The sequence below is a fragment of the Carassius auratus genome, chromosome 31 (genome assembly GCF_003368295.1).
Source record: "Carassius auratus strain Wakin chromosome 31, ASM336829v1, whole genome shotgun sequence".
Lineage (NCBI taxonomy): Eukaryota > Metazoa > Chordata > Actinopteri > Cypriniformes > Cyprinidae > Carassius > Carassius auratus.
In genome coordinates, this window is record NC_039273.1 from 20,946,096 (window position 1) to 20,971,639 (window position 25,544).

At 38.6% G+C, this 25,544-nt stretch overlaps 1 protein-coding gene across 6 annotated transcripts in view; it reads left to right on the forward strand.

Moving 5' to 3' along the window:
• LOC113050802 (dedicator of cytokinesis protein 9-like) overlaps window positions 1-25,544 on the forward strand; it is a 123,954-nt gene that overhangs the window by 80,007 nt on the left and 18,403 nt on the right. For 3 of the 6 annotated variants that reach the window (XM_026214115.1, XM_026214111.1, XM_026214116.1), the window contains exons 8-38: window positions 1,101-1,275; window positions 2,433-2,488; window positions 3,324-3,398; window positions 3,489-3,629; window positions 3,761-3,967; window positions 4,885-5,007; window positions 5,344-5,426; window positions 5,515-5,637; window positions 6,373-6,452; window positions 6,601-6,791; window positions 6,991-7,056; window positions 7,249-7,341; window positions 7,958-8,069; window positions 8,301-8,419; window positions 9,593-9,679; window positions 9,768-9,860; window positions 9,949-10,064; window positions 10,156-10,225; window positions 10,338-10,463; window positions 10,553-10,624; window positions 10,961-11,107; window positions 11,281-11,364; window positions 12,538-12,649; window positions 18,265-18,443; window positions 19,229-19,303; window positions 19,413-19,524; window positions 19,633-19,751; window positions 22,336-22,450; window positions 22,525-22,591; window positions 22,705-22,752; window positions 25,083-25,207. In XM_026214115.1, coding sequence (XP_026069900.1) covers window positions 1,101-1,275; window positions 2,433-2,488; window positions 3,324-3,398; window positions 3,489-3,629; window positions 3,761-3,967; window positions 4,885-5,007; window positions 5,344-5,426; window positions 5,515-5,637; window positions 6,373-6,452; window positions 6,601-6,791; window positions 6,991-7,056; window positions 7,249-7,341; window positions 7,958-8,069; window positions 8,301-8,419; window positions 9,593-9,679; window positions 9,768-9,860; window positions 9,949-10,064; window positions 10,156-10,225; window positions 10,338-10,463; window positions 10,553-10,624; window positions 10,961-11,107; window positions 11,281-11,364; window positions 12,538-12,649; window positions 18,265-18,443; window positions 19,229-19,303; window positions 19,413-19,524; window positions 19,633-19,751; window positions 22,336-22,450; window positions 22,525-22,591; window positions 22,705-22,752; window positions 25,083-25,207 — 3,391 coding nt within the window. The remainder of the gene's footprint in view (window positions 1-1,100; window positions 1,276-2,432; window positions 2,489-3,323; window positions 3,399-3,488; window positions 3,630-3,760; window positions 3,968-4,884; window positions 5,008-5,343; window positions 5,427-5,514; window positions 5,638-6,372; window positions 6,453-6,600; window positions 6,792-6,990; window positions 7,057-7,248; window positions 7,342-7,957; window positions 8,070-8,300; window positions 8,420-9,592; window positions 9,680-9,767; window positions 9,861-9,948; window positions 10,065-10,155; window positions 10,226-10,337; window positions 10,464-10,552; window positions 10,625-10,960; window positions 11,108-11,280; window positions 11,365-12,537; window positions 12,650-18,264; window positions 18,444-19,228; window positions 19,304-19,412; window positions 19,525-19,632; window positions 19,752-22,335; window positions 22,451-22,524; window positions 22,592-22,704; window positions 22,753-25,082; window positions 25,208-25,544) is intronic. The other 3 variants (XM_026214117.1, XM_026214114.1, XM_026214113.1) reach the window with 2 other exon arrangements.

Below are 25,544 nucleotides of genomic sequence, written 5' to 3' on the forward strand. Positions count from 1 at the left end.
GTATAAGAATTAATCTATGATTTAAAAAATATATATATATATATATATGACACAGATCTGACTATCACAGAACTGGCTTTACTGACAATCACATGCAATTAATCATGCAGCCCTAATATATATAATGCAACACAAAGCAAATTATAGCAGGGGTTCTGATCTCTAATAACATCCTCACGATTCCCTTCCTTTGTCTCGACCAAGAGGGGATATCAGTATTTGGATAACCAGTTCCTCAGATGAGGCTGCTCAGGGTTGCAAAGAAAGAGAAAAAGATAAAAACGGGCGAGAGACACAGAGGAAGTCAAGTCACCTTTATTTACGTTTATAGCGCTTTTTAAAAATACAGATTGTGACAAAGCAGCTGAACAGCATTAAATCAGAAAATGTGTCAATAATGCAAAAAAAAAAGCAGTTCATCATGGGAAAAGTAGTTCATCATGGGCTAATTAAAGCATGATTTCTCCCAGGGCTAATCATTTCCATTTTATCCTGTGATGTGCTCAGTGTGTGCGCAAAAGTGATCGCATTCCTTGATTCACCTGGCCTCCTGAAAGAATAAAGTACTCCTATGGTATGCACAACCTGCTTTGTCTGTTTCTAGATCTAAATCCTAAGCATTTCAACAGGTGCCCATGCAAAGCAGCCAGATATTCCTCAGCAGATGTCCAGGAATAAATGGCTTTCAGCTCCTGGATATCCATTTCTGGTGTAAATTCATCATAAATTCATAAAGTGTAAAATCATTTCAAGTCTTAGGTGCTCTCACATTCCCATAGGAAAGAAAAAAAAATGTCTTGATTGTTCTTTTAGACAGCAGTAAGCTTAAATGGAGATCAAGTGAAGATTTTACTTCTCAGAATCAATTGTTTCTTCGATTTTTCTTCTTCTAAAAAAAACCTCACTAATACTCCAGTAAGTTTCATAAGAGATCTTAGATCAACAATGTCTTGAACTTGATACCAATCAAAAGTCAAATTTCAATAAACTAAAAAATATTCTCTTCAAATTCCTACAAGGCTAAATGATATGAGCTATGCTACTGAGTACAAGTGGCATGATTTGGAATGCCCCTCTTTCTCTGTTGTGTCTGTGTGCAGAACAGTAAGGTGCGTCGTTTCGCATTTGAGCTGAAGATGCAGGATAAAAGCACTTATCTTCTGGCTGCAGACAGTGAAGGAGAGATGGATGAGTGGATTAACACCCTCAACAAGATCCTCCACAACAGCTTTGAACTCGCCATGCAGGAGCGGAAGAACGGAGAACTACACGATGGTGTGTGTTTGGGCTAGTAAGAGTGTTTGCAGTTCACATATGTGTGTATTGATTTAATATATGTTCACTGACATGCATTGATACATTACTATATGATAATAAAAGATTGTTGACACAGTTTGAGTATTCAGACATGTAATTACAGAGTCAACTGGTGTGGTCGAGTCTCATACATGTGTATGTGTTCTTAGAAGAGACCACCCACACTTCTAACGTCTTTTAATAGATAGATCCATATACTAGCCAACACTCCTGAACTGACATCCACATAGCCATACACAAACAGTAACACTTAACACCTCTTAAACCCTTTGAATTTCACACAGGATTGGAGGTTGGGAGTTTTATTTACATTTGATGAGTTTCAAAGACAGTACATTCCTTTCTTCTCGCCTCGAATAAAACAATAAACACCTGTCGGCCAGTCAAAGTGCTGAACCAAATATAACTAATTACTAGTGGAGCTTGCTAAAGTGAGCATGGCTGTTGCTATTAGTCATACTTAGGGTCTGGGATCTGAACAAACTTCTGACCCTAAGAATTAAACTTTGGCGCCTAACTTGTCTCGCAATGGCTGTTCTATGGACATCAAAGAGACCTCAAATCATGCTGAGGAGATGACCCTAGAAACCACATATTGAACATATTAACATGTTTAAAACCTCTCAGACAACCTAAGAAACTACATAGCAATCCCTTAGTGACCACCCCTAACACCCTAGCAACCATCAACATCTTAGAAACCACTATCATCAACCTAGCAACCACTCTTTTTTTTTTTTTTTGGAATACCTAAGAAACTTCAAAGTAACACCCTAATAACTACCCACAATACTCTAGCAACACCATAGTAACTAACCAAAACACTAATAACCACATATACAGATATTAATGTTTAAAACCACTCAAAACACCTTAGAAACTGTAGTGCTGTAAACTCTGGGAAACTCCTACATCCACTCACAACATCCACTCACTTTTTAAAAATATAGTTTGACGGCTTTAATATTTGAGCACCCACATTTTTGTGTTTGTTGTTATGATTCGACACTGTTCTCTGACAGTTCTCCTAGTAACTACATGTTGATTTATATACAATATGACTATTGAGTTTGTTTTCAGGTTTCAGTACAGCAAGTGTGTTTTCTCTCACTCAGACGATGAGCCGGGCAAGACAGACATCTCACCGGGGAATTTTCAGGACAGTTTCCAGGTATTGTGAACAAATGCTCACATATAGACGCATGATCTCCTGATTAGCTAGTTCTACAAACAATCATCTACAGTTTGTGTGTGTGTGTGTGTGAAGGTGAATACTGGTTTTCGCCTTCTGTCTTGACTGTAGAATGATCTCAATGCTGGCGTCCTCACTGTCTGCCCTTTCTCTACACATCAACAGTTTTTCCACACACCCTTAGTCCTCTCGTCTGATGTTTTCCAACCATTCCACAATGAACCACCCACACTTTGGAACATAGACACACACACATCTCATCTCTATCTCGCTCTTTATTCTCCTGTCTGCTGTCTCTCTCCTCCCTGGAATCAATCATCTAGGCGCCTTTTCTCTCTAAACTCAGAATATTTTCTCTCACATCTCTTGATTTCTCACTTTAATGATCTTGAATTCTTTATAGCATTTCTTTTGTTTTGTTTTGCAGTAAAACATCTAAACTTTCATAAAATGTGATGCATTTACTTCAGAAGTAACACTGTAAAAATAGACAACCAATTATTGTGTAATTGAAAATTAAGTTGCATATGTACAAAAAAAATTATTGTCTTCCTACTTTTTAATAATTACACAGAATTTAAAAATCTTAAAAAAGACTGTCAACAGAGTAGGAAATTAATTTTTCAGATATATCTCTGAAAAAAATGTTCTGTTATCTTATTTTATCTCTCATGTACATTAATTTTTAGATATTACACTGGAAGCCGAGACAAAATAGTAATAAAGAAAATGATTTTTGTCAAGCAATATGACGTAACAGGAAACACAATCAGGTTCTGTAATTAGTGATTGGCATCCTGTTTTTTCTTTCCAGAGTGCAAGAGACATTGAGTGCAAGATGAGGGCTGAAACTCGTCTGAAACTCTTCACTCTGGACCCTGATACACAGGTGAGCCACAGCTCTATTAAAATAAAAAATCCATTAAATCACAAGGTGAGCTGCTGGTTTTATACTATGTGTGTATGTTTTGGCCTGTAGAGACTCGATTTGTCTGGCATCGAACCGGATGTGAAGCAGTTTGAGGAGAAGTTTGGGAAGAGAGTTTTGGTGAGCTGCAATGATCTGTCCTTCAACCTTCAGAGCTGTGTAGCAGAGAACGAGGAGGGTCCTACTACTAATGTAAGCTTCACACACAATCACAGGGGTGCTTGCAAACATTCCTCTGTTTGTTTAATTAGTCCAACGTGTCAACTTGTAGCTCAACCCATACTTCTGGTACAGATTAGGTACAGCTTTACTGTTTTCTTCAGGTGGAGCCCTTCTTCCTGGTGCTTTCACTGTTTGATGTGCAGAAAACCCGAAAAATATCTGCAGACTTTCATGTCGATCTAAACCACCCACTGGTCCGATCCATGACCCCACCACCCAGCATGCAGATAAACGGAGGGGTGGACACACCTCACCAAGAAACACTGCTTAGTGAACTGCTGGAGGGGATGCTGCAGTACCCCAAAAAAGTAAGAGGACCAAACAATCAATTTTCAGAGGCAGTTGAATGGATGGATGGATGTATAAATATACAGTATACTATGGATAAATGGATGGAGGGATGGATTGGATGGATACTGTAGATGGATGGATTGGTGGATGGACGGACGGATACTACAGATGGATATATGGATGGAGGATGGATACTGTAGTAGGGTAGTGCCGATAGTCAATAGTATTGTGTATTTGCAGAACATTTAGACTGATAACTTTTGTGCGCAGATGCGACAAATTTGTCACAGGATGCGCAATATGACAGTTGCGTCCGACTATATATGAACTAGCTGTTTTAAATACAGTATTTTTATATTTAACGTTAGTTTATCAGTATATTTATCAGTTTGAAAGTATTTTTTTTCGATTGTAGGTGATTCCATAGGCTCTCTCTCGCGCACCTGCGTGGTTTAAAACACCAAAAAGTTATGCTAGAGAGTCTCTCTCTTGCCCCACCCATGCACGATAATATCGTGTATTGTCGATCTCATGGGCTGAATATATGACGATTTGAAAAATGACCATATTGCCCAACACTATACTGTAGATACATGGATGGATGTATGGATGGATGGATGAATGGATGGAAGGATACTGTAGATGGATGGATGGATGGATGGATGGATACTGTAGATGGATTGATGGGCGGAAGGATACTGGAGATAGATGGATGGATGGATTGGATAAATGGATACTGTAGATGGATGGATGGGTGGATGATGGATACTGGAGATAGAGTGTGTGAGTGTGTTTATACTTTTGGGACAATTTGTCCCAGAAGTTATCTATATCTAACCTCCCTTTGGGGACATCCTCTTTTGGAAAAAGGATGCATAACTGAAATACACAATCTTTTCAGTAAGAGAAGGCTCTGTGCTCATTTGTGTTTCAGGGTGTCTTCTCTGTGACATGTCCTCACCCTGACATCTTCCTGGTTGCTCGAATCGAGAAAGTTCTGCAGGGAGGCATCACTCACTGCGCTGAGCCCTACATGAAGAGCTCCGACTCCAACAAGGCAATGAACCTAACACAACTACACACACACAGAAACAAAACAGCTGACCCACACATACACACACTCATATACCAAACAAAACACAAGAACCAAATACACACTGTCAATCAAAACAATAAGTGGTTATTACAAGGATAAGGAAAAGGATAATCAGGTCTTAGGCCATAAAATTTTAAACAATTCTACCACATCCCACAATATCCTGCCTAAAACTACACAATGATACCATCCAAAACCTCTGCATGGCTGCCTGGAACATGCTGTCTGCCCAGCTAAATGTTAATAAAATGTCTCTGGAGAGGTTGTGGGGAACAATACGTGTGTTTTGCTTCACAGATTGCTCAGAAGGTTTTGAAAAATGCCAAGATGGCCTGCAGCAGACTGGGCCAATACAGGATGCCTTTCGCATGGGCAGCCCGGTGAGCCAAAACAGCCTGGAAGGGTTTTGTTCTTCTCTCTGTGTGTAGTGTCAAACACAATATTTCATCTTTTTGTTCTTTTCCATAGCACTGTGTTTAAAGATGCCTCAGGGACTTTGGATAAAAGCGCTCGGTTCTCTGCACTGTACCGGCAAGACAGTAATAAACTCTCAGAAGAGGATCTTTTCAAACTGCTGGCGGATTTTAGGAAGTCAGTATTCACCTCATGTCATCAGACTCGTATACACTAGAGATTCCTGTCCCTTTTACAATACAGTAGATTCAGTATGTTGAAACAATGGATTTTAAATGGAAATATTTTCTTCTGTAGTGTTTTTTGAGCTGTGGATGGTCCCATTGTTAGGAATGTGTTTTGTAGTACCTCTCAGAGGGGCACTTTTTCAGGCCTCCTACAGATATATGAGCTTCGAATATACAGTAAATGTACTGTACACTAGAATAATTAGGATGTTTAAATGTTTTTGAAAGTGGTCTATGAAAAAGGTCCCTAAAAATACATAAAATAGTTGTATTGTGAAAGAACTTTTGTGTATTTGAATATATTTTAAATTATAAATTTGATGAATACAAAGTTCCAAAGAACAGCATTTATTTCAAATAAATATTGTGTAACATTAATGATAATAACAAGTTTCATATCAGCATATATTACATCATATCAAAATATTAAAAAGATGTCTAAAGGATCATTTGAAACTGGAGTAATGGCTTCTGAAAATTCAGCTGTGCCATCACATGAATAAATTAAATGTTAAAATATATTAAAACAGAAAACAGTTCTTTTAAATGATAACAAAATTTTACAATATTATGATTTTTACTGGTAGTTTTGATCAAATAAATGCAGCCTTGGTGAGCTTAAGAGATGACACAAAAATAAAGAAATATTTGACCGCTAGTGTATTTGTCTAAACGGTATCCACAGACCTGAGAAGATGGCTAAACTACCCATCATCTTGGGTAACCTGGATGTGACCATTGATAATGTGCCTCCTGATGTGGCTAGTAAGTCTTCAAAATATTTAACCCTAACATAATGTATGTCTGTCTGATATTTTCATCATATTTTCAACCCTAATTTCCTGAAACTCTGTGCCTTCCTTGTGTGCAATGAATTGATCACTTGAACTCTGATTTTCTCACCATTGGCTAGATTGTGTCACTCCATCCTACATCCCAGTGAGGCCTTTTGAGAGTAATGGGCCAAGCACTGGTGTTCTGTTGGAGGTAGAGGAGTTTGTTCCCTGTATGGCCAAGTGCTCTCAGCCTTTCACCACCTACAGCAATCATCTCTATGTCTATCCCAAACACCTCAAATATGACAACCAGAAGTCTTTTGCCAAGGTACAATAGCATTATTAGCTGAAAGCTTCTTGCTTTTTCCATTTTCTTGCAAAATTTGTGCCCTCAAGCCAAATCTATTGACATATGAGATGGTCAGTGTAATGAAGGCTCACATCCGTCACTCATAAAACATGCACTTAGGGGTTCGACAGTAAGCAGTTTTTTGGCTCATGTTCTGTCTTTATCTTACGCCACTCAGGCAAGGAACATCGCAGTATGTGTGGAATTCAGGGAGTCAGATGAAGAAGATGCCCAACCTTTGGAGGTACAAGGCTGCCCCAAGACCTTTATTATGACTTGATACACAATAAATACTCAAGGTTTTATCTTGAGCCTGTTCTCATCTCTCTTCTCCCACTGTTTTCTGTCCTTGCTTGCATTGTCCTGTTGAAATAAAGTTATAAACGCCAATAACTTAAAAAAATGTGCTCTGTTTGTGCGTCCCTGTTATGTATAGTGTATCTATGGTCGTCCAGGAGATACTCTCTTCACCAAACATGCCTATGCAGCAGTTCTGCACCACCAGCAGAATCCAGAGTTTTATGATGAGGTGATGAATGGGGCGCAAATATTTATTTTATAATATGCTGTATAGAGTGTGGACCAAAAATTTGAGACCATATTGAAAAACAGTTGTAGGATTTGGTAAAAAGTGTAAACAGAAATGTTATAATGTTATCAGTATGCTTTGCACAAACTTTGCAAAAATAACTTGAATACTGATGTCAGTAGAGCCAATGGGGGACAAACTAAATACTAAGATATTCAAAATTTTAAGTTACATTTTTATTTTAACTTTTCACTCAAATTGTTGTTATATTGATAACAATGATAATAATAATAATAGAAACAATATAGTTAATATTTTAATATAGTAATATTTAATGGAAATTTTTATACATATACAAAATTGAATCATTTTCTGAATATCCTGAATGTAATGATAATAGTGGGTTAAGGTTTCCAAATATGAGAAAGTTGATCATTGTTTTTTTTAATGTACATAATTTGTGTTTACATTTATATCTTTGTATTATTCATGATTATGTCCTTCCTGATCCCATGTTTGTTGTGTAGATATTGAATATATCATGTTTCAGAGTGTTCTTATAATATATATATTTTTTATCTTTAAATCATATTGTGTGTATGTTTGTGTACTGCAGATAAAAATTGAGTTGCCCACACAACTGAATGAAAAGCATCACCTGCTCTTCACTTTTTACCACATCAGCTGTGACAGCAGCACGAAAAAGCGGGATATAGTGGAGACCCCAGGTACTGCATGTTGGGTAACTGGGTCCCTGACAGTGTTAATATTTTGAGGAATGGTGTAGAGCTCCAGGAACTTGTTTCTTCTGTTCATCTTTTTCTTTGAATGCTTAAAATTTCTGCAGCATTATCAGAGAGACATACCAATCAGCCAGTCACATGAAATGTTTTTTGAATGTGCTGAATGTTTTCTCTAACACGTACTGTACTCTCATTTTCTGTCTGTTTCTCTGTCAGTGGGCTCTGCCTGGCTTCCTCTGCTTAAAGATGGTCGTGTTGTTATGAGTGAGCAACACATCTCTGTGGCGTCCAACCTACCAAATGGTTACCTCAGCTGCCAGGAGGGTGTGAGCAAGGTAAACCCACTATGGACAGTCAAACAAAAAAAAAAAAAACTTGCCCTTCTTGGCAAAAATTTCAGCCATTTGCTCATCAAATGTGAACCTGTGCATGTTCTTTGTATATCAATTGAGCCTTTGTGTGGTCTTATTTGCTATTTGGATAAACTTTGTGAATATCCACATCTATTTATTATTGATCTTTTGTCTGAGTGGATCGTATTGCATACTATCAGTTTTACACAGGAAGATGTTGCTCTTTAATAGCACTGGAGACTATTTTGGTCTCTAAGTTATGTTACATTGATGAATCAACTTTGTCATAGATATTTTTCCTAAAATTCCATAAATGACTAGTTATAGTTCAGTCATGATAGATGCAGGCTGAGGGGACTTTTTATATGCAATCTGCTAGCGGCCACATTGTTTATCACTTTGCATCTGATTGGCCTCTGCTGATTCTGCAGGCAATTAGATTGTTTGCTCAACATCTTAAATTATCTGGTGCAGTGTTCATTGTAAGCTGGTCCTGCAGCACACTATAAAGTTCCTCTAAAACCTTCCACCTCCCCCAGCTCCACCTGTCTAGATCTGCTACAGGATTTATGTATGGCTATTCATGAAGTAGCAACATCCAGTATCTGACATGCTCACAGCAGTGAGTCTGTCTACTTGCACTGCAACTGCACCAGGAATCAAAACCTTTACAGGTCGAGTCCGCTTTAACCAAATGCATTATCATATCCATAACATGCTGAAACTATTCAGAGAGTTGTCATAATTGAAATAAAACTAGGCAAAAATTACTATTAGTATCAGGAGGATAAAGAGCTATACAACTTCTGTGGATAGAGCAGCTCAGATCAGTAGGTCTTTTTAATTTAACGAGAAACCTTTTTGAGTTTATATTGAAATCTCTGACTTTCTTGGGATCCCTTTTGAGACACATTAAGACATACACAAATACAAAAGATTAGTTAAATTAAAATGAGGAAATATGAGAAGGCATGGCATTATAACACATATGGCACAAATTCAGCAAAAGTCTCTGTTTTCCCTTCATTTAATCTCATTGCTGTATATTACATTAAATAGAAATACATTAAATAGATATTTCAGTGGATGGTTTGTCAGTATAATCAAAATGACCTGTTTTAACATGATATTTCTTTATGGGCGTTGTGTTTGCAGCACTCTAGTCCTGAGATAAAGTGGGTGGATGGAGGGCGTCCTCTTTTCAAAGTGTCTACACATCTGGTCTCTACCATCTACACTCAGGTATGACTACACACACACACACACACACACACACACACACATATGTTCCATATTTATCTAATTTAAGCATGTCTTTTCACCTCTTCAGGATCAGCACCTGCACAATTTTTTTCATCATTTCCAGAGTATGCAGTCTGGTGCCACCTGTCCAACTGAGGGTGAGCTCATCAAATACCTGAAGGTGAGCATAGAGAAGTTAGAGATGCAGGATTCTTCTGCATTAATTATTCTTATTATGGTGGGTTAAATGAGAAAAAATTATCTTCAAGAGTCTTCATGCCATGGAAGGCCATGTTATGATCAACTTCCTGCCGACTATTTTAAACCAGCTGGTTCATATTCTGACCAGCACCAGTAATGAGGATGTGGCTGTAAACACCACCAGGTGAGAGAATAGGAGTCGCCAAAATCAGAATATGTGGTCTTTCTCTTGCTGTCTCACATACCCTCTTGTTGTCTGTTTGTGTCCCCTACAGGGTCATGGTCCACATTGTTGCTCAGTGCCATGAAGAGGGTCTAGAACACTACTTGAGGTCTTATGTGAAGGTAAATCAAGTTCTGAAATATTCAATCATATTTATTGCAATGTACACCGACATACTTTTGTGCAGTTTCTAAAGTAAATCTTGGTAACATGATTTTCTTCCTGTTATTCCAGTACGTGTTTAAAACCGAGTCCTATTCAAACAATAACAGTAAGACAGTGCACGAGGAACTGGCCAAGGCCATGACATCCATTTTAAAGCCTTCAACCGACTTCCTAACCAGCAACAAGCTTCTCAAGGTAGTTTCTGTTTTAAAACTCTTAAATCTCAACAAGTTTGTTATGAGTTCTATTTGTCAGTGGTTTAAATGTATAATCGTGTGTTTCAGTATTCGTGGTATTTTTTTGAAGCCCTTGTGAAGTCAATGGCACAATACCTGATGGAAAGTGGCAAGGTCAAGGTACACACAATTATATGCCTCAGTAAACTCTCCTTTACTAAAAATGTACCTTTATTTTCCCCAAAATGTACTGTGTTAACCATAGTTTTTGCCAAAATATCCTGGTTAAAACTGAAAACTTGGTATTTGCATTCACTGTTATTAACAATGAAAATAAAAAAGATTCTGCAAGCTTCTCACTCTCTTGAAAGAGACCCTGTATTAAGGTATTACCATAGTAAAGGTAACTGCAATAACTGTGGATTTTGGAAACAGTTTACAGTGGTTTTTGCCATATTTAGTTGTTTACCATGTTCCATTCATAATTGTCTTAGCTGTGTTGTGTGTGTACCGTAGTTGTCCAGGAACCAGCGATTCACAGCTTCATTCCACCATGCTGTGGAGACACTGGTGAACATGCTGATGCCCCACATCACCCAGAAGTATAAGGACAATCTGGATGCTGCCCGCAATGCCAACCATAGCCTGGCTGTCTTCATAAAGGTATAGCCAGTTGATTTTATACACTGAAACTCTGACCAATATTTGAGCGTTTTATCTGCAAAGAGGTCTCAGTGAGACATCCGAGTTCCTGAGAGTTGTATTTGAAGGCTTGTAACATTTATGACGATTTTAATTCATTTAATAACAGTATCTTCTCACTTACTGTCCTACAGCGCTGTTTTACATTTATGGATCGAGGATTTGTCTTCAAGCAGATAAACAACTACATCTCCTGTTTTGTAACTGGAGATCCCAAGGTACGGTAACTCTTTATAATAACTTTCATTAATAAATAATTAACAAACATTATATAATGCTTTACAGATCATTAGTCAATATATATTCACATAGCTAGAAATATGAGATTATGTGCTTGTTGATGTTTACTAATAAATTGATTAAACATTGCCTAATTATTATTAATAAAATTATTATTAAATTAAAATGCTTACAAAATGTTCAATTCATATGATCATGCACTTTTGACATATGATTTACAATGATTAAAGCGTCTTTAATAAATCATTAACAGACATTATATAATGCTTAATAGGTCATTGGATAATGTTTACAAATGTCATACATTTTTATATGATCATACACTTTAAAAAAACCTACAAATTATTTAATATTTACAATAGAATAGAAGCAATCAAAACCATCAAAAGAGCAATAATATGCAAGCGCTACATTAGTATATTATTATAGTTATATATCAATTTCACAAAGAAATTTAAAACATTTTGTCCAAGCAATAATAAAAGGACACATTTAATTAATAATTTGTCTTAAATATAATTTTGTAAAAAAAAGTTGAGTGAATCGTTACATTCCTAATAATATAATATAATATGATAAGAGGTTTGGGGTCTGTAAGATTTTTTTAAGTTTTTGAAAGAAATCTCTTACCCAAGGATGCATCTTTTAAATAAAAAATATATTAAAATAGTAATATTTAAAATACTATTACAATTTAAAATAACTGTTTTCTATTTTAATATATTCTGGAGGCAAGCAACACAGAATTTTCAGTAGTCATTTCTCCAGTCTTCTGAGTCACATGATTCTTCAGAAATCGTTTTAAAATGCTGATTTGGTGATCATTATAATTATCAGGGTTGATTATCAACAGTTGCTCAGCTTAATATTTTTGTGAAAGCCATGATATGTTTTTATGATCCTTCAATGAATAGAAAGTTCAAAAGCATTTATTTGAAATAAAAATCTTTTGTAAAATAAAAATAAAAATATTGTTTTTGCTTTTTTTCAATTTAATGTGATCATTGTTGAATGATAGTATAACTTTCTTTTATAATATAATATAATATAATATAATATAATATAATATAATATAATATAATATAATATAATATAATATAATATAATATAATATAATATAATATAATATAGTGTCTCTTTGTGTCTTGCAGACACTGTATGAGTTTAAGTTTGAGTTTCTGCGGGTGGTGTGCAATCATGAACACTACGTCCCCCTCAATCTGCCCATGCCTTTGGGGAAGGGTCGCATTCAGAGGTTTCAAGGTAAACATACAGCAGTATTTTACGGCACACTGTTGTTGAAATGGTCTAAGAAATTGTCTTGTGTCTCTCTTGAAAGTTGTTCACCAGGAGAATTAGATTGAATAGAATTCTCCTTTCCTTTCTTTGTGGCTTCTGACCTTTGAGCATTCTGTACCTGTTGCTCTTCTGCTGTGCCTTTGCACTGTTTCTTCTTTATCTGTGTGTGCTAGCTTTTCTGTGTCACATTAAAGGGGGGGTGAAATGCTCGTTTTCACTCAATATCTTGTTAATCTTGAGTACCTATAGAGTAGTACTGCATCTCTGCATCAAATTGAACAAGAGCAGCATCAGCAACGATGTCTCTATGTGGTATGTACTGAAACTGTATATATTTGCTTAGCAGTTTTGGAAAATGACTAAGTTCCACTTTATGTTGTCTTTTTTTTTTTTTTTTTTAAGCTGTACATGTGTAAAGTGCAGTTTGATGACAACATCGCATGTTGTTTACTTGATGTGCTTACACGCCGATAGCTAAGTTAACAACACAGAGATATTTGAAGCAGTTTTACTCTCCGCCTGCGGTTCCAACACACGATCGTGACCCTTTTTCGTTGGGACTGCATTATCCTTAAGAAATATACGATATGCAAATCCGGCATCAAACTGGGCCTTGTTTGCAAAACAAGCATCTTCGAAATGCAGGGGAACAAACACAAACACTTGCACAACTCCGTTGATGCTCTGTAAAAATAAACTCCGTCCACTGGTCCCTTAATGCTGTTTTTTTTTTTTTTTGGAAATCTGTGCAGGGTTGCCTTGCCCTGGCAACCAAAAACACACTCCTTTTGTGACATTTCGCGACGCTCTCGCTCTGATCAGTGAATGTCTCTGCTCTCAGTGCTGTGCTATACGGGAGCACAGAGCCATACTCGAAAAAAACTTTCCGAAACTTGTGACAAACCAGAAGGAGTATTTTTGGAACAAAAATAGTCCTTCAAACGTACAACTTAATTTTTTAAACTTTGTCCATGTTTAGCATGGGAATCCAACTCTTTAACAGAAAAAAAACTCAGTATGCATGAAATAGCATTTCACCCCCCCTTTAAGAAAACGTCTCAGGTTACGAATGTAACCATGGTTCCCTGAGAGGGAACGAGACACTGCGTCCTCTGAAGGGACACTATGGGGAACACCTCGTCGTGACCCGTGTCTGAAGCATACTTTGAAAAACGCCAATGTGTTGGCCGGCGACAGCCTCTGACGTCGCTACCGGCGCGACTATAAATACGCGCCCGTAGGACCCGTCACTTATCTTCTTCGTGAAGCTTGCGTCCGAAGCATGGCAGGGAGCTAGAGGACGCAGTGTCTCGTTCCCTCTCAGGGAACCATGGTTACATTCGTAACCTGAGACGTTCCCTGTCAAGGGAACTTCGAACTGCGTCCTCTGAAGGGACACTATGGGGAACAGTATACCCACGCCGCCATGCTGAGGGGAGTGCAGGCCAGAATCATGGCAAACACTAAGTACCAACTCTACCATTTCACCGGGAGTCGCCCCTGGGACGGTTCGACGGCTGTCCATGACATTATCCCTTATGGCCAAAGGCCTAAGCTACATACCCAACTTACCTGAAGGGCCTCGGCCCGGGGTAGAGCTGAAGGCTTGGAATCACGAAAGATTCCTTTAAAGGGATACGGCTAAGAACTTAGCACTGTTTATTACCAAGTCTTGCCTGTCACAAAGGAGGGGCTCTCGTGGCACTCTGATAAGAGCAGCTCGTAGATGGAATGGCCCGGGAGCAGAGCAATTGGAGGACGGAACATACAGATGAAGCCTCGGCCACGCCTGTACCATGGCATCCAGCCCCAATGGAGCTGGATGAGTCAGAGGAAGCCAGAGGGGATAGTGCAACGCTCTCTTGAGCCGCAAAACCGATCCACCCAGGTCTGGCCAATCTCTCTAACTCTACTTCAACACCTTGGTGCGAAGGCGCCATTCCCCGAGCCTCAGCCCCTGCCTCAGCAGGATGTCTGCTCTCACAGTGCGTCTCAAAACAGTATGTAGTACTGGAGCGCTCTGATGAAAAAACGAGAATTCAGTCTCCCATGAGAGGAGGACTCCGAGCTCCGAGCAGCATGCTCATAGGCGACCCTTTTAGAAAAGGGGAGCGCTGCTAAACTACCGCGAGAATTGCCCACACAGCCCCCCATGTTAAGGGGCGGTGCTTGAGGTGTATAACAAATACACACTGGTTGGATGAAGCCCAAGGAACCCCGGGGCTAATCATCTTAAGAAAGGGAACGAAGCGGAGCGCGTAACCCTTACCGTACAGGATTTTAGAAAGTGCGCAGAGCCTTGCGTGCACACTTACCACTTACGTGGATTTGAGACAGTGCGCAAAGTGTTCACGTGCACACTGACCACCATGTGGTTTTGAGAAAGTACACAGGCTTAGCGTGTGTACAGAAAAAAGTTACCTGACAACCACTGTATGTGGGAGCTCACCTTCAGAGAGACCTGTGAAGCCTACTATCTGATAACCACAATATGTGGGAGTTCACCAACAGAGAGGCCTAGAGAGGCCTACTACCGGTTACCTGATAACCACCTCAGTGGAAGTTAATATGGAACTCGACTCCAGGGAGGCCTGGTGAGGCCTACTACCTGACAACCACAAACCGTGGGAGCTTGTTTTTTTTTTTTTTTTTTTTTTTTTTAGTGGAAACGCACAGCATGTGGGAGCTAAATCTCCAGGGAGGCCTGGTGAGGCCTACTACCTGACAACCACAGTATGTGGGAGCTCACCATCAGAGAGGCCTGGTGAAGCCTACTATCTGAAAAGACCACAATATGCGGGAGTCCACACAGCCCCTCATGTTGAGGGAAGCGATGCTTGGGGTGTATAACAAATACACACTGGTTGAATGAAGCCCAAGAAACCTCGGGGCTAATCATCTTAAGAAAGGGAACGAAGCGGGGCGCGTAACCCTTACCGTATAGGATTTTAGAAAGTGCGCAGAGCCTTGCGTGCACACTTACCACTTACGTGGATTTGAGACAGTGCGCAAAGTGTTCACGTGCACACTGACCACCATGTGGTTTTGAGACAGTACACAGGCTTAGCGTGTGTACAGAAAGGTTCCTAAGCATCGCAGAGGCGCTGGATCGCACGGGAGAGGCGAGCTCCAACCCTCAAGCGAGGGGAGCATCACCTGAGGCAGTACATACAGAAGGACTCCGTAACTACCATCTCCCCGGATGCGCCAAGCGGCCAGGCGGCCCCTCAGGGTGACCTGGCCGGATATCCATGATATTCCCTGCAGTGCTATGCCAGTTCTGACGATCAGCCAGGCTCCTCGGGAGGGGTGTGGGACGAGCAACCGCAGAGCGCTTGCTTCCCGCACGTGGAACTCGCTCCGCGGTGGGTGTCGCGCCCTGGGGGGGCGAACCCACGCGGCACGGCCGCCTGCCGAAAGCGTGTGATCGTGGCCAGAGCACAAGGCTGGAACTGAGCACCACCCTCCTGTACTGGAGTCCCGCTTTACGGGGCGTCCCCTTTTGGTCCGGACTGTCAGTAAGGAGGTCACTATGAAAAAAGGACCAACCAAAAACATAATAGGTCCAGGATAGGAGACTGTTATGTGAGAAACTTTCCACCTAACCACGATCAGGTGGAGCGCTGGTGGCTACAGGGGAATTAGGCAGGGGAGAAATGAAACAGAATTTAAAAACATCCAAAAGGAAGTGACAAACTCCTAGGTATCGCTCTGATCCAGACGAGAACGCTGCCCCGTCTGAATCACATCCTTCAGACCCTGCTTACCTCTTCGTGACCCGCGATTCCTCTTGCCCCTGCCCTCAGGCGGGGGAGGAGCACGAGCCGCGACACTAGCCTTCTGCGCCCGTCTTCGATCCTCAGATCGAGATGGGCCAGGACCCCTTTGTTGTTCGGGCTCTGCTACTGCGTATGATTTACCATTTAAGCGGGATGTATCCTGGAAGGGCTTAGATGGCAAAGAGGGAGATTTTAGAGAGGATGTTCCCCCACTGAGAGACAGCAAGCCAGCATCTCTTCTACAGGGGGCATCCTCTCATAGCCGTCCTCGTGCATGCCATCGATATCAGCATAACATCGTATGCTGAAACCGATGGATGCAAGAGAAAACGGCCTCTTCCATTCCTTTTCAACTTCTGCATGTAAGTCAGGCAAGAATGGAAGGCTCACCTGGGCTGCGGGCTATGGTCAGAAAAATAACACTCATCGAGTCTACCTCGCGACGTTACCTTTTTGGCACACTTCCATGGCAAGTTTATTTATTTTTATTTTTATTTTATTTAAAAAAAAAAATATATATATATATTTTTTTTTTTTTGCCGCGGCGCGATCCATAACCTCTAACAGCTCCCCTTACGCAGAGCAGGAGAAATGAGCGGCTCAGCCTCAGCTTCTTCACCACTCTCAAATATCTCCTGCTCTTTCTGGTTAGAACCCAGCAGAGCACTAACTTCAGTGTCAGAAAGGGTTAATGACAATGCATCTTCCTCTCGAAGTTCGCTCTCGTTTGCAGCCGGAGAGTGTGAGAGGAAAGTCCCTCTCTAAACTCCTCAGCGAGATCCACCTGCGATCCCCACGAGCTCATTCTCCTCCGTGCCTCGGCAACGGCGGGTCCTGAGCCGCGAGATCCAGATGACAAACGAGAGCGGAGCTTTTCCACAGAAAAACGTGCGCGCAGATTGCCCCCTCAAGGACATCGCGCGCGTGCTCTTTGCCCAAACAAGAGACGCAAAGACTGTGTGTGTCATCAGGTGTCAAATAACGCTGACATGGATGCACACACTGTTTAAACGCCTTGCTAGTGGATGCCATGATAACCATTATAGATCGCTCTTACCATTCTGGTCGTTTCTCAGATGCACGCTTCAAACAAAACAGTCAATGAAGACGAAGAAGATGAGTGACGGGTCCTACGGGCGCGTATTTATAGTCGCGCCGGTAGCGACGTCAGAGGCTGTCGCCGGCCAACACATTGGCGTTTTTCAAAGTATGCTTCAGACACGGGTCACGACGAGGTGTTCCCCATAGTGTCCCTTCAGAGGACGCAGTTCGAAGTTCCCTTGACAGGGAACTTGCCAGGCACTGAACAGTGTTCATGTGTTTAATCTTAATGACACAGTCCATGTCTCTCTTCAGTGTCATAACTGCAATGGTGGTTTCATTCCTGATGTGGAATGGATCTACTTCATTCTGTCTTACATATGTTGATGTGCAATATAAGCTAATTCATTCTAGATGTTTGATTGGGAGTTTAAAACCTTTGTTTTGTAATAACTGTCCATGAACTGTTTCACTTTCTGTGAAATCATCTTGTGTATGTGTGTTTATTGTGATTTGCTGTATCAGTAAAAGTGCACAATTTCAAATCATTGCTTTTGGTTGTATAATAAAAAGCTGTAGAACTGTTTTTGTTTAAGGCATTGTTAAATACAAAGCAGAAACAGTTTTTCTTTCATCTTTTAACCAGGATATTTGAGCTGAAACTTTCAAACACATGTAGTTTTAAATAAGCTGGTGGTTGCATTCAGTGTTTGTGGTGTGATGTCTTTCTCTTTCTTTCTTTTCTCTGTGTCCTCATAGATCTACAGTTGGACTATTCACTGACTGATGATTTCTGCAGGAACCACTTTCTAGTGGGTTTGTTATTGAGGGAGGTGTGTGGGGCTCTTCAGGAGTTTGGGGAAGTCCATCAGATCGCCATTCAGGTTCTCAAGAGTCTGATGATCAAACACACTTTTGATGATCGCTATGCCTCAAAGGTCAGTGCCCAGTTGCAACAAAAATAACTGTTTTAAAATTAAGGGGGTATGCACTAAGGGTTTTCTTAATTTTGTAACTACCTTAGCCACTTACTGTGGCTAAATAAGTAAGTATGTATTAAAGTGATATATAGTACAGTACAGTGTGGATTTAAGTGATCTATAGTACAGTAGGTGGAAACATGAAACCATAACAAGCAGTGTGGAAGCTCTGCCATTCAGTTAAATGAGCCAATAATCATTTTAATAGAGGCACTGGCTGTTTCAAATGTTTTACTTTAGAAGGTACATGCACACTTAGCCTGAGAAATGCAGTTTTAAACAAGATTTGAGCTTTAAAGGCTTATTTTACTTCTGATTGAACCATATCTTATCAATCAAACGTTTTTTTTATGTATTGGAATGAAATCTCTTATGATCACCAAGGCTGCATTTATTTATATTCTATGTATATTATTGGAATTTAAAATAACTGTTTTCTATTTTTATACATTCTAAAATGTAATTTATTCCTGTGATGCCAAAGGTGAATTTTCAGCAGTCAATTCTTCAGTCTTCAGTGTCACATGAACAAATAACTCTTTAAAATGCTGATCTGATGCTCATGAAACATGTATTATTATCAATGTTGAAAATGGTTGTTCTGCTTAATATCATTGAGGCAACTGTGATACAGTAATTAATATGAGCTGTACGAAACGAATTCAAAATTGCCATAAGGTGAATTAACGTGCCTTAAACAGACTTTAATTGTAACGGGTAAATATCTGTGGATGTGTGCACAGAGTCAGCAGGCCAGGTTGGCGACACTCTATCTTCCCTTGTTTGGGTTGCTGCAGGAGAACGTTCACAGATTAAATGTGAGACACACGTCTAATTTTAACACCTATCTCGTGTACTTTTTCTCTTTCTCATCAGTCTATTATTCACAACTTGTTACTGTCTATTATTCACAACATTTCTCTTCAGAATGGACGAGATGAACATCTTGCCAGCATCTCTATAGTAACAACCCAAAAGCCTGTTGGTAACCTTGACAACAGCCTTCATAAAGATGTATTTGGGGTCATCTCAGGAACTGGTGAGTGATGAGCAACTCAGGCCTTTCACCTTCTAGCATTAGTGAGAATTTCAGGAGATGTTTCTGTGAATGATTTCATGATATGAATGAAGTTTATTCTGTGTGTAGCCTCTCCTCACACCTCTACACCTAACATTGGCTCTGTGCACCACGCTGACTCTCGAGGCTCTCTGGTCAGCATAGACTCGGGAAACAGCATCCCTGAGAAGACCAGCTCTCTCGATAAGGTGAAGTAGAATAACAGTGATGGTGTCCATCAGGTCCAAAATAATCTCTTATATGCCTTGTTTAAATACAATGTCCAGCTTTCACAATTTGTATTGTGAAAAGCACTTTAAACAATTACATTTGAATTGACTTTTTCTTTTAAAATGAATGTTGAATGGAGGTATTAAATGTTCAGGGGGAGTTCCTTCCTCCTCCACTTGTGCTCAGGGGCCTTTAACTGGAGCTGTGATGTATTCACTTTTCCACATGTCTAATACATTACATGAACATGTGAGGTCATGAAACATCTATTTTGCTGCATTTCCCACTCCCTCATTTCTAGGCAATATTGCCCCAATTTTTTTTTTTTTTTACATCTCAGAAAGAAATAACAGACATTTGTGTTTTCAGTGGTCAATTATTCAACTAATTTACTACTGTAAATTGATAATCCCCAAAATATTAATAGTTATTTTTCTTAAGTAACCTTGACTGAAAAAAACCCATACATTATGCCGATCAGTGTTTTGGAGGTTTTTGAATTTCTGTGCTTTATTATTCATATCTTTTATCACTAGAATATATAAGTTATTGTAGTATCACTAAGTTTTGCTTTTTAATATATATTACACAGTATAATGTGACACGTACTGACTTTTTTAAAATTATTTTTTCCATGTTTTATGCCAGTGCTGTTAGATTGTCAACATCTGTTGACAAATGCTTCAGGGATACAGGATATAAGGTTTAATGTCATAATAATGGGCTTTTATTATCAAAATCATTTTATTTATTTTTTTCATTTTTTTTTTTTTTACATTTCTAATGAAATATTAAGCTTGATGTAAGGGAAACATTTAAACTTTTGGTTTAGCAAAAGCAAAATGTAGGTTTACTTTTAGTAAACTTTACAAATGGTTCCATCACTGCCTTAACTGAGCCTCTGTTATTCAGCTGTATTTACAGTAACACCTGTTTCACACTACAAGCGTGAGCGGTGCTAGAGCAGCGCGTGAGCATAACTACAGCGTCACAGCAGTGGCTGTGTCATTGCAGTCATTGCCTACTCCAATATAAAATGTGCTATTTATAAATTTTTTATTTTATTTTTTACAATACATACTCTTACTAATAAGCACTTACCCAGATGTGTGTTATTAACCAAGTTATAGCTCAGTGTGTATCCATAATCTCCATGTCCATTTCTTATAGAAGCTGTCAATATTCTTTATGTAAATTACTTGTGATTAAGCTCTGTTTTTGTAACTGATCGTGAGAAATGTGAATTATTTGTTGGATTTTATCGTTAGGCTAAGAATGTCAACATGTATTTATGTAGTATATGCGTTTCTAGCCAATCTTAATTTAAATCTTAATATTTTTCTTAGAAGTTGTCAATATGATTTATCCGATTGTTTTGTGTCTGTGTTTGTCTTGTGTCCTTTTTTTTGTCATTTGTGCCTTGTCCGTTTTTGTAAATGAAGACCTGAAGCAATATAATTATTCATTCTATTTAAGCTAATTGTTAAGTGAGAATATTATGTTTAAGTCATTATTTGTTCATAAAAAACAATAATATATAATATATTTTTATTAAGCCAAATGTTGAATATGTCAGTATGTCTCAGGTGCATTTATTGTGTCTAGAACTGAAAATAAATAAAAGTCGATCGTAAGTGAACATGTATACAGAATACAATATTTACAGAAGCTGTCAATGTAAAATGTAAAAAAATTAAAAACAAGTTAAAATGGCAAGCCCAAATCTTCTATACATATTTTTTATTCTTAATTTTCTTTCCTGACATACTCCAATTCATGTTAAAACGGACTACACATGCTTAATCTGTGCATTTTTAGCAAATTTTGTGTGAAATCATGTTTATGTTGTGCTGTCACTTTAATTGAGCATCAGCAGCGCTGCAAAAATAGACTCTGTGCCGAAATGCCCTCTTTACTGCTGCTTACATGACGCTCCTGCTTGACGTTCACATGCTGCTTCTGCTGCCGGTGTGAATGCACAGATCGATTAACATGCAGGCGGAAAAAATATGTACTGCTCACGCGCCGCTCTTGCTTGCAATTTGAAACTGCCATATGGACATGTAGCTGTTGCTAATAAGTTTCCCTAAAACATTCCTACCTGTTATTCTCCCTTCTTAATCTTGACCTCTGACCTCTTAGCCGAAAGAGAGGTTTACACGTAGACACACCCTCACCGTGTTGCCCCTCCCCCTTGAACCAGAGGACTCTGCCCCTCTCAGCCGGGCATCCAAACGTGTCACGATGGATTTCTCACTGCTTTCCAGCCCCACCCTTGACGAAAACGACACTAACAGAATAACTGACACCATACAAGTAGAGCAACCCTAGAGTGTCCCCATCTGGGGAGTGTGTGTGCTTTAGACATTGTGTGGGTGCTGCATGTCTTTCTCATATTGTATTTCTCCAGCTTTGTGCATGTGGTGAGGTGTTTTCTGCTCATTTAAAGTCATTTAGGGATGGGCAGTGAAGCTTCTGATGGCCTCACAGTGTGCTATGATGTGATATTTTGATGTGTCTTCCATTATATACTTTATATGTGTGTGTTTGTGTGTACGATAGACCCAATCAGCCTCCGCTCTGGGTAGCTCTATGCTGCGCTGTGATAAACTGGACAGAGAAGAAATCAAAAACCTGCTCATGTGTTTCCTCCATGTTTTAAAGAGAATGTCTGAAGGTAAGACACGACTAATTTTCAAGGTCAATGTGCCTTTTTTTCATGAATTTGCTCACCTTTGATTATTTTTCCAGATGCCTTATTTACATACTGGAACAAAGCCACATCCTCTGAGCTGATGGACTTTTTCACTTTAGTAGAGTAAGTCATCTAGACTGGTACTAATCACATCAGAGCATCAGAGTACTGAGGTCCTATAACTTAATACTGAGCACTTGTTTCTCTCTCTCTCTCTCTCTCTCTCTCATGCACAGAGTGTGTCTGCATCAGTTCAGGTATATGGGGAAGAGATTCATTGCCAGGTAAAAATATTTTGCTCCTAATAGTCTAAGAATTCTTAGAAGTCTAAGAATTTTTGTTGCTAAATTGTACTTATATATTTTTGTGGGAAATATAGGACCATAAATTAATCATATTTATGTTAAACAGGATATTTATGCAAAAACATAAGAAAACAATAAATATCCTAATTAGGACTTTCAATTAAATTTTGTGGAAAATCAGGGAACATTAAGGCTATTACAGGGATAGTTTACCCAAAAATGAAAATTCTGTCATCATTGACTCACCCTCATGTTGTTCCAAACCTGTATGAGTTGCTTTCTTATGTTGAACATAAAAGAAGATATTTTGAAGATTGCTGACAGGGAAAAAAAAAAAACACTATGAAAGTCAATGGCAGTGACCAACTGTTTGAATACCAGCAATCTTCAAAATATCTTCTCTTATGTTCAACATAAGAAAGCAACTCATACAGGTTTGGAACGACATGAGGGTGAGTAAATGAAGACAATTTTCAATTTTGGGTGAACTATCCCTTTAAGTAAAATTGTTTTTTTTTCAACAGGATATTTATGCCAAAACATAAAATAAAAATTATCCTACTTGGACAGTCAATCTGCTGCATCAACTTTGAAAAGTTATTTATTTATAAATAGTACATAATATTATTATTAATTAAAATTATACTAGCTATATATATATATTTATTCACTGATGCCTTATTTTAATACTTAATACTTTTTTTTTTAAATAATGTTTCATTTTTATTTATTGTTTTGTTGTATATTTTCTTGTTATTGCTTGTTTTGTGGTGCTTTGAAATATTACATGTAAATACAATCATGCAAATAAGATACTTTAAAATGTTAAGAATTCATTAATTCAGGCCAGTGCTAGACTTAAGATTAGTGACATGAAAAAAAGACAAACAATATATTTACTTGTAAAGTCACTTTTTTCCAGTGTTTATTTAAGTATTTCTTTGTCTGCCACTACAGTTTAGCCAAATGAATTTGAATTATACTCATTTGCTGGTAATTAATAATGATCAGTACAATGTATTGATAAATGTGATTCCATTTTATTAATTATCAATTCATTTATTTAAAAAATGAATTATCTGGATGTCATGAGTGATGAATTCACTTGCATGGTTTTAATCAGTTGATAGCACTAGTTCTTATTTTATTACAAATTATTTGACCAGTTCTTATCTGTTAAACCAGAAATACACACACAAGCTCAAGATCACCACTGCTATCTCATATCTACTGTCTCTCTTTTGCCTTAACATGCACTCACAAATACATGCATACACAGGATCAAATCCTGTGTTGAATGACGCTATTCCTTTAATTGTGTATATGTTTTATTGGCTGAAATGCTGGCGAGGGTTCAGTTAGTCAGTGATACAGTAGCATCCTGGCACCTCTGAGCAGGGTAAGAGCTGCTGTGGGCTTTTGAGTGGCCTTCACTAACAGCATGCTAATTCATTCAACTAACTCACTGCTCTGTGTGTATGTGTGCTGAGACATTTTCACATTCATGCTTTCTCAATAGTCTAAGAGCAGAAGGTGTTGTGGTATCCCAGTTAGATATTTATCACCTGTAAGTGTCCATTCAACATATAAAATACAATATTATGCTCACCCCAGTGTGCACATATCCTCTTTGTCCAGTGGATATCCAGTCACATGACTAATGGATGCCAACATCTAATGCACTGTATTAACACCTTCTATAAACCATCTTATTGGTTTATGAGCTATAATACAGGTGCAACTTTGTGGCTTATCATTTATATAATATGATGTAAGGACAAATACAGTGTCAGAAATAGAGCAGAAGTCATCCATATTGAATGCAAGTGTTTTAAAGGGGTCATATCATGATAAATCAAGTTACTCATTTCATGTTCAAAGAAGTTCTAAGGGTACACTACCATTCAAAAATATTAAGCAGCACAACTGTTTTTAACTGTTTTGATAATAAAAAAGAAATGTTACTTAAGCTCCGAATCAGATTTCTGAAGATTTAGTAAATACAGTATTATGTGACACTGAGGACTGGAGTAATGGCTGCTGAAAGTTTAGCTTTGACATCATTTAAATTAATTACATTGAAAAAATATTTTAAATATAAACAGTTTAAAATTATGAACCCCAAATTTTGAAAAAATACAGCAAGAACAAAAGGCAATCGTTAGAGAGGGTGGAATGAAGTTTAAAATAACATTAGAAGCAGACATCATAAGATCTATGACATGACACCTACATATTTGCATTTTTATACTGTATGTATATGATTGACAGCTAGCCAGACCTCTAATAAAGGCTATGTTTTCCCTCAGAAGCCAGGATGGGGTGGGGTTTATGGCTCCGGACAGGAGGTCGTTGACTCTTCCTGTTTCTCGTAACAGAGGGAGCATCATGCACACACGCTTACACCTGGAGAACGCACACACTTTCAACCACAGTAAGACACGTTAACACACATTCATTTCTTGATTACTCCTCATCCTTCACAACCTCTCTAAGATGAACATTTAGAAGACTTTATTGTTCTTTGACAATCATTAAAAAAGTTACAGTGTGTGTGTGTACGTTTCAGTCTGAATTTGTTCTTGGGATCTTTGTAGACTAACTGGTAAGAGCTTCTTGGGTTTCAAGGGGACCAAAAAACATAGTGCTATGCATATTCTATGTGTCATCCTTTGCGCTGTTTTGGTACATCTTCAGTCCAGAATGAATTAAGTGTTGTAAGTCCGGTGGTTTTGTAATCCTGGTTCGGAAATTCTCTAAGTCTTCCAGGA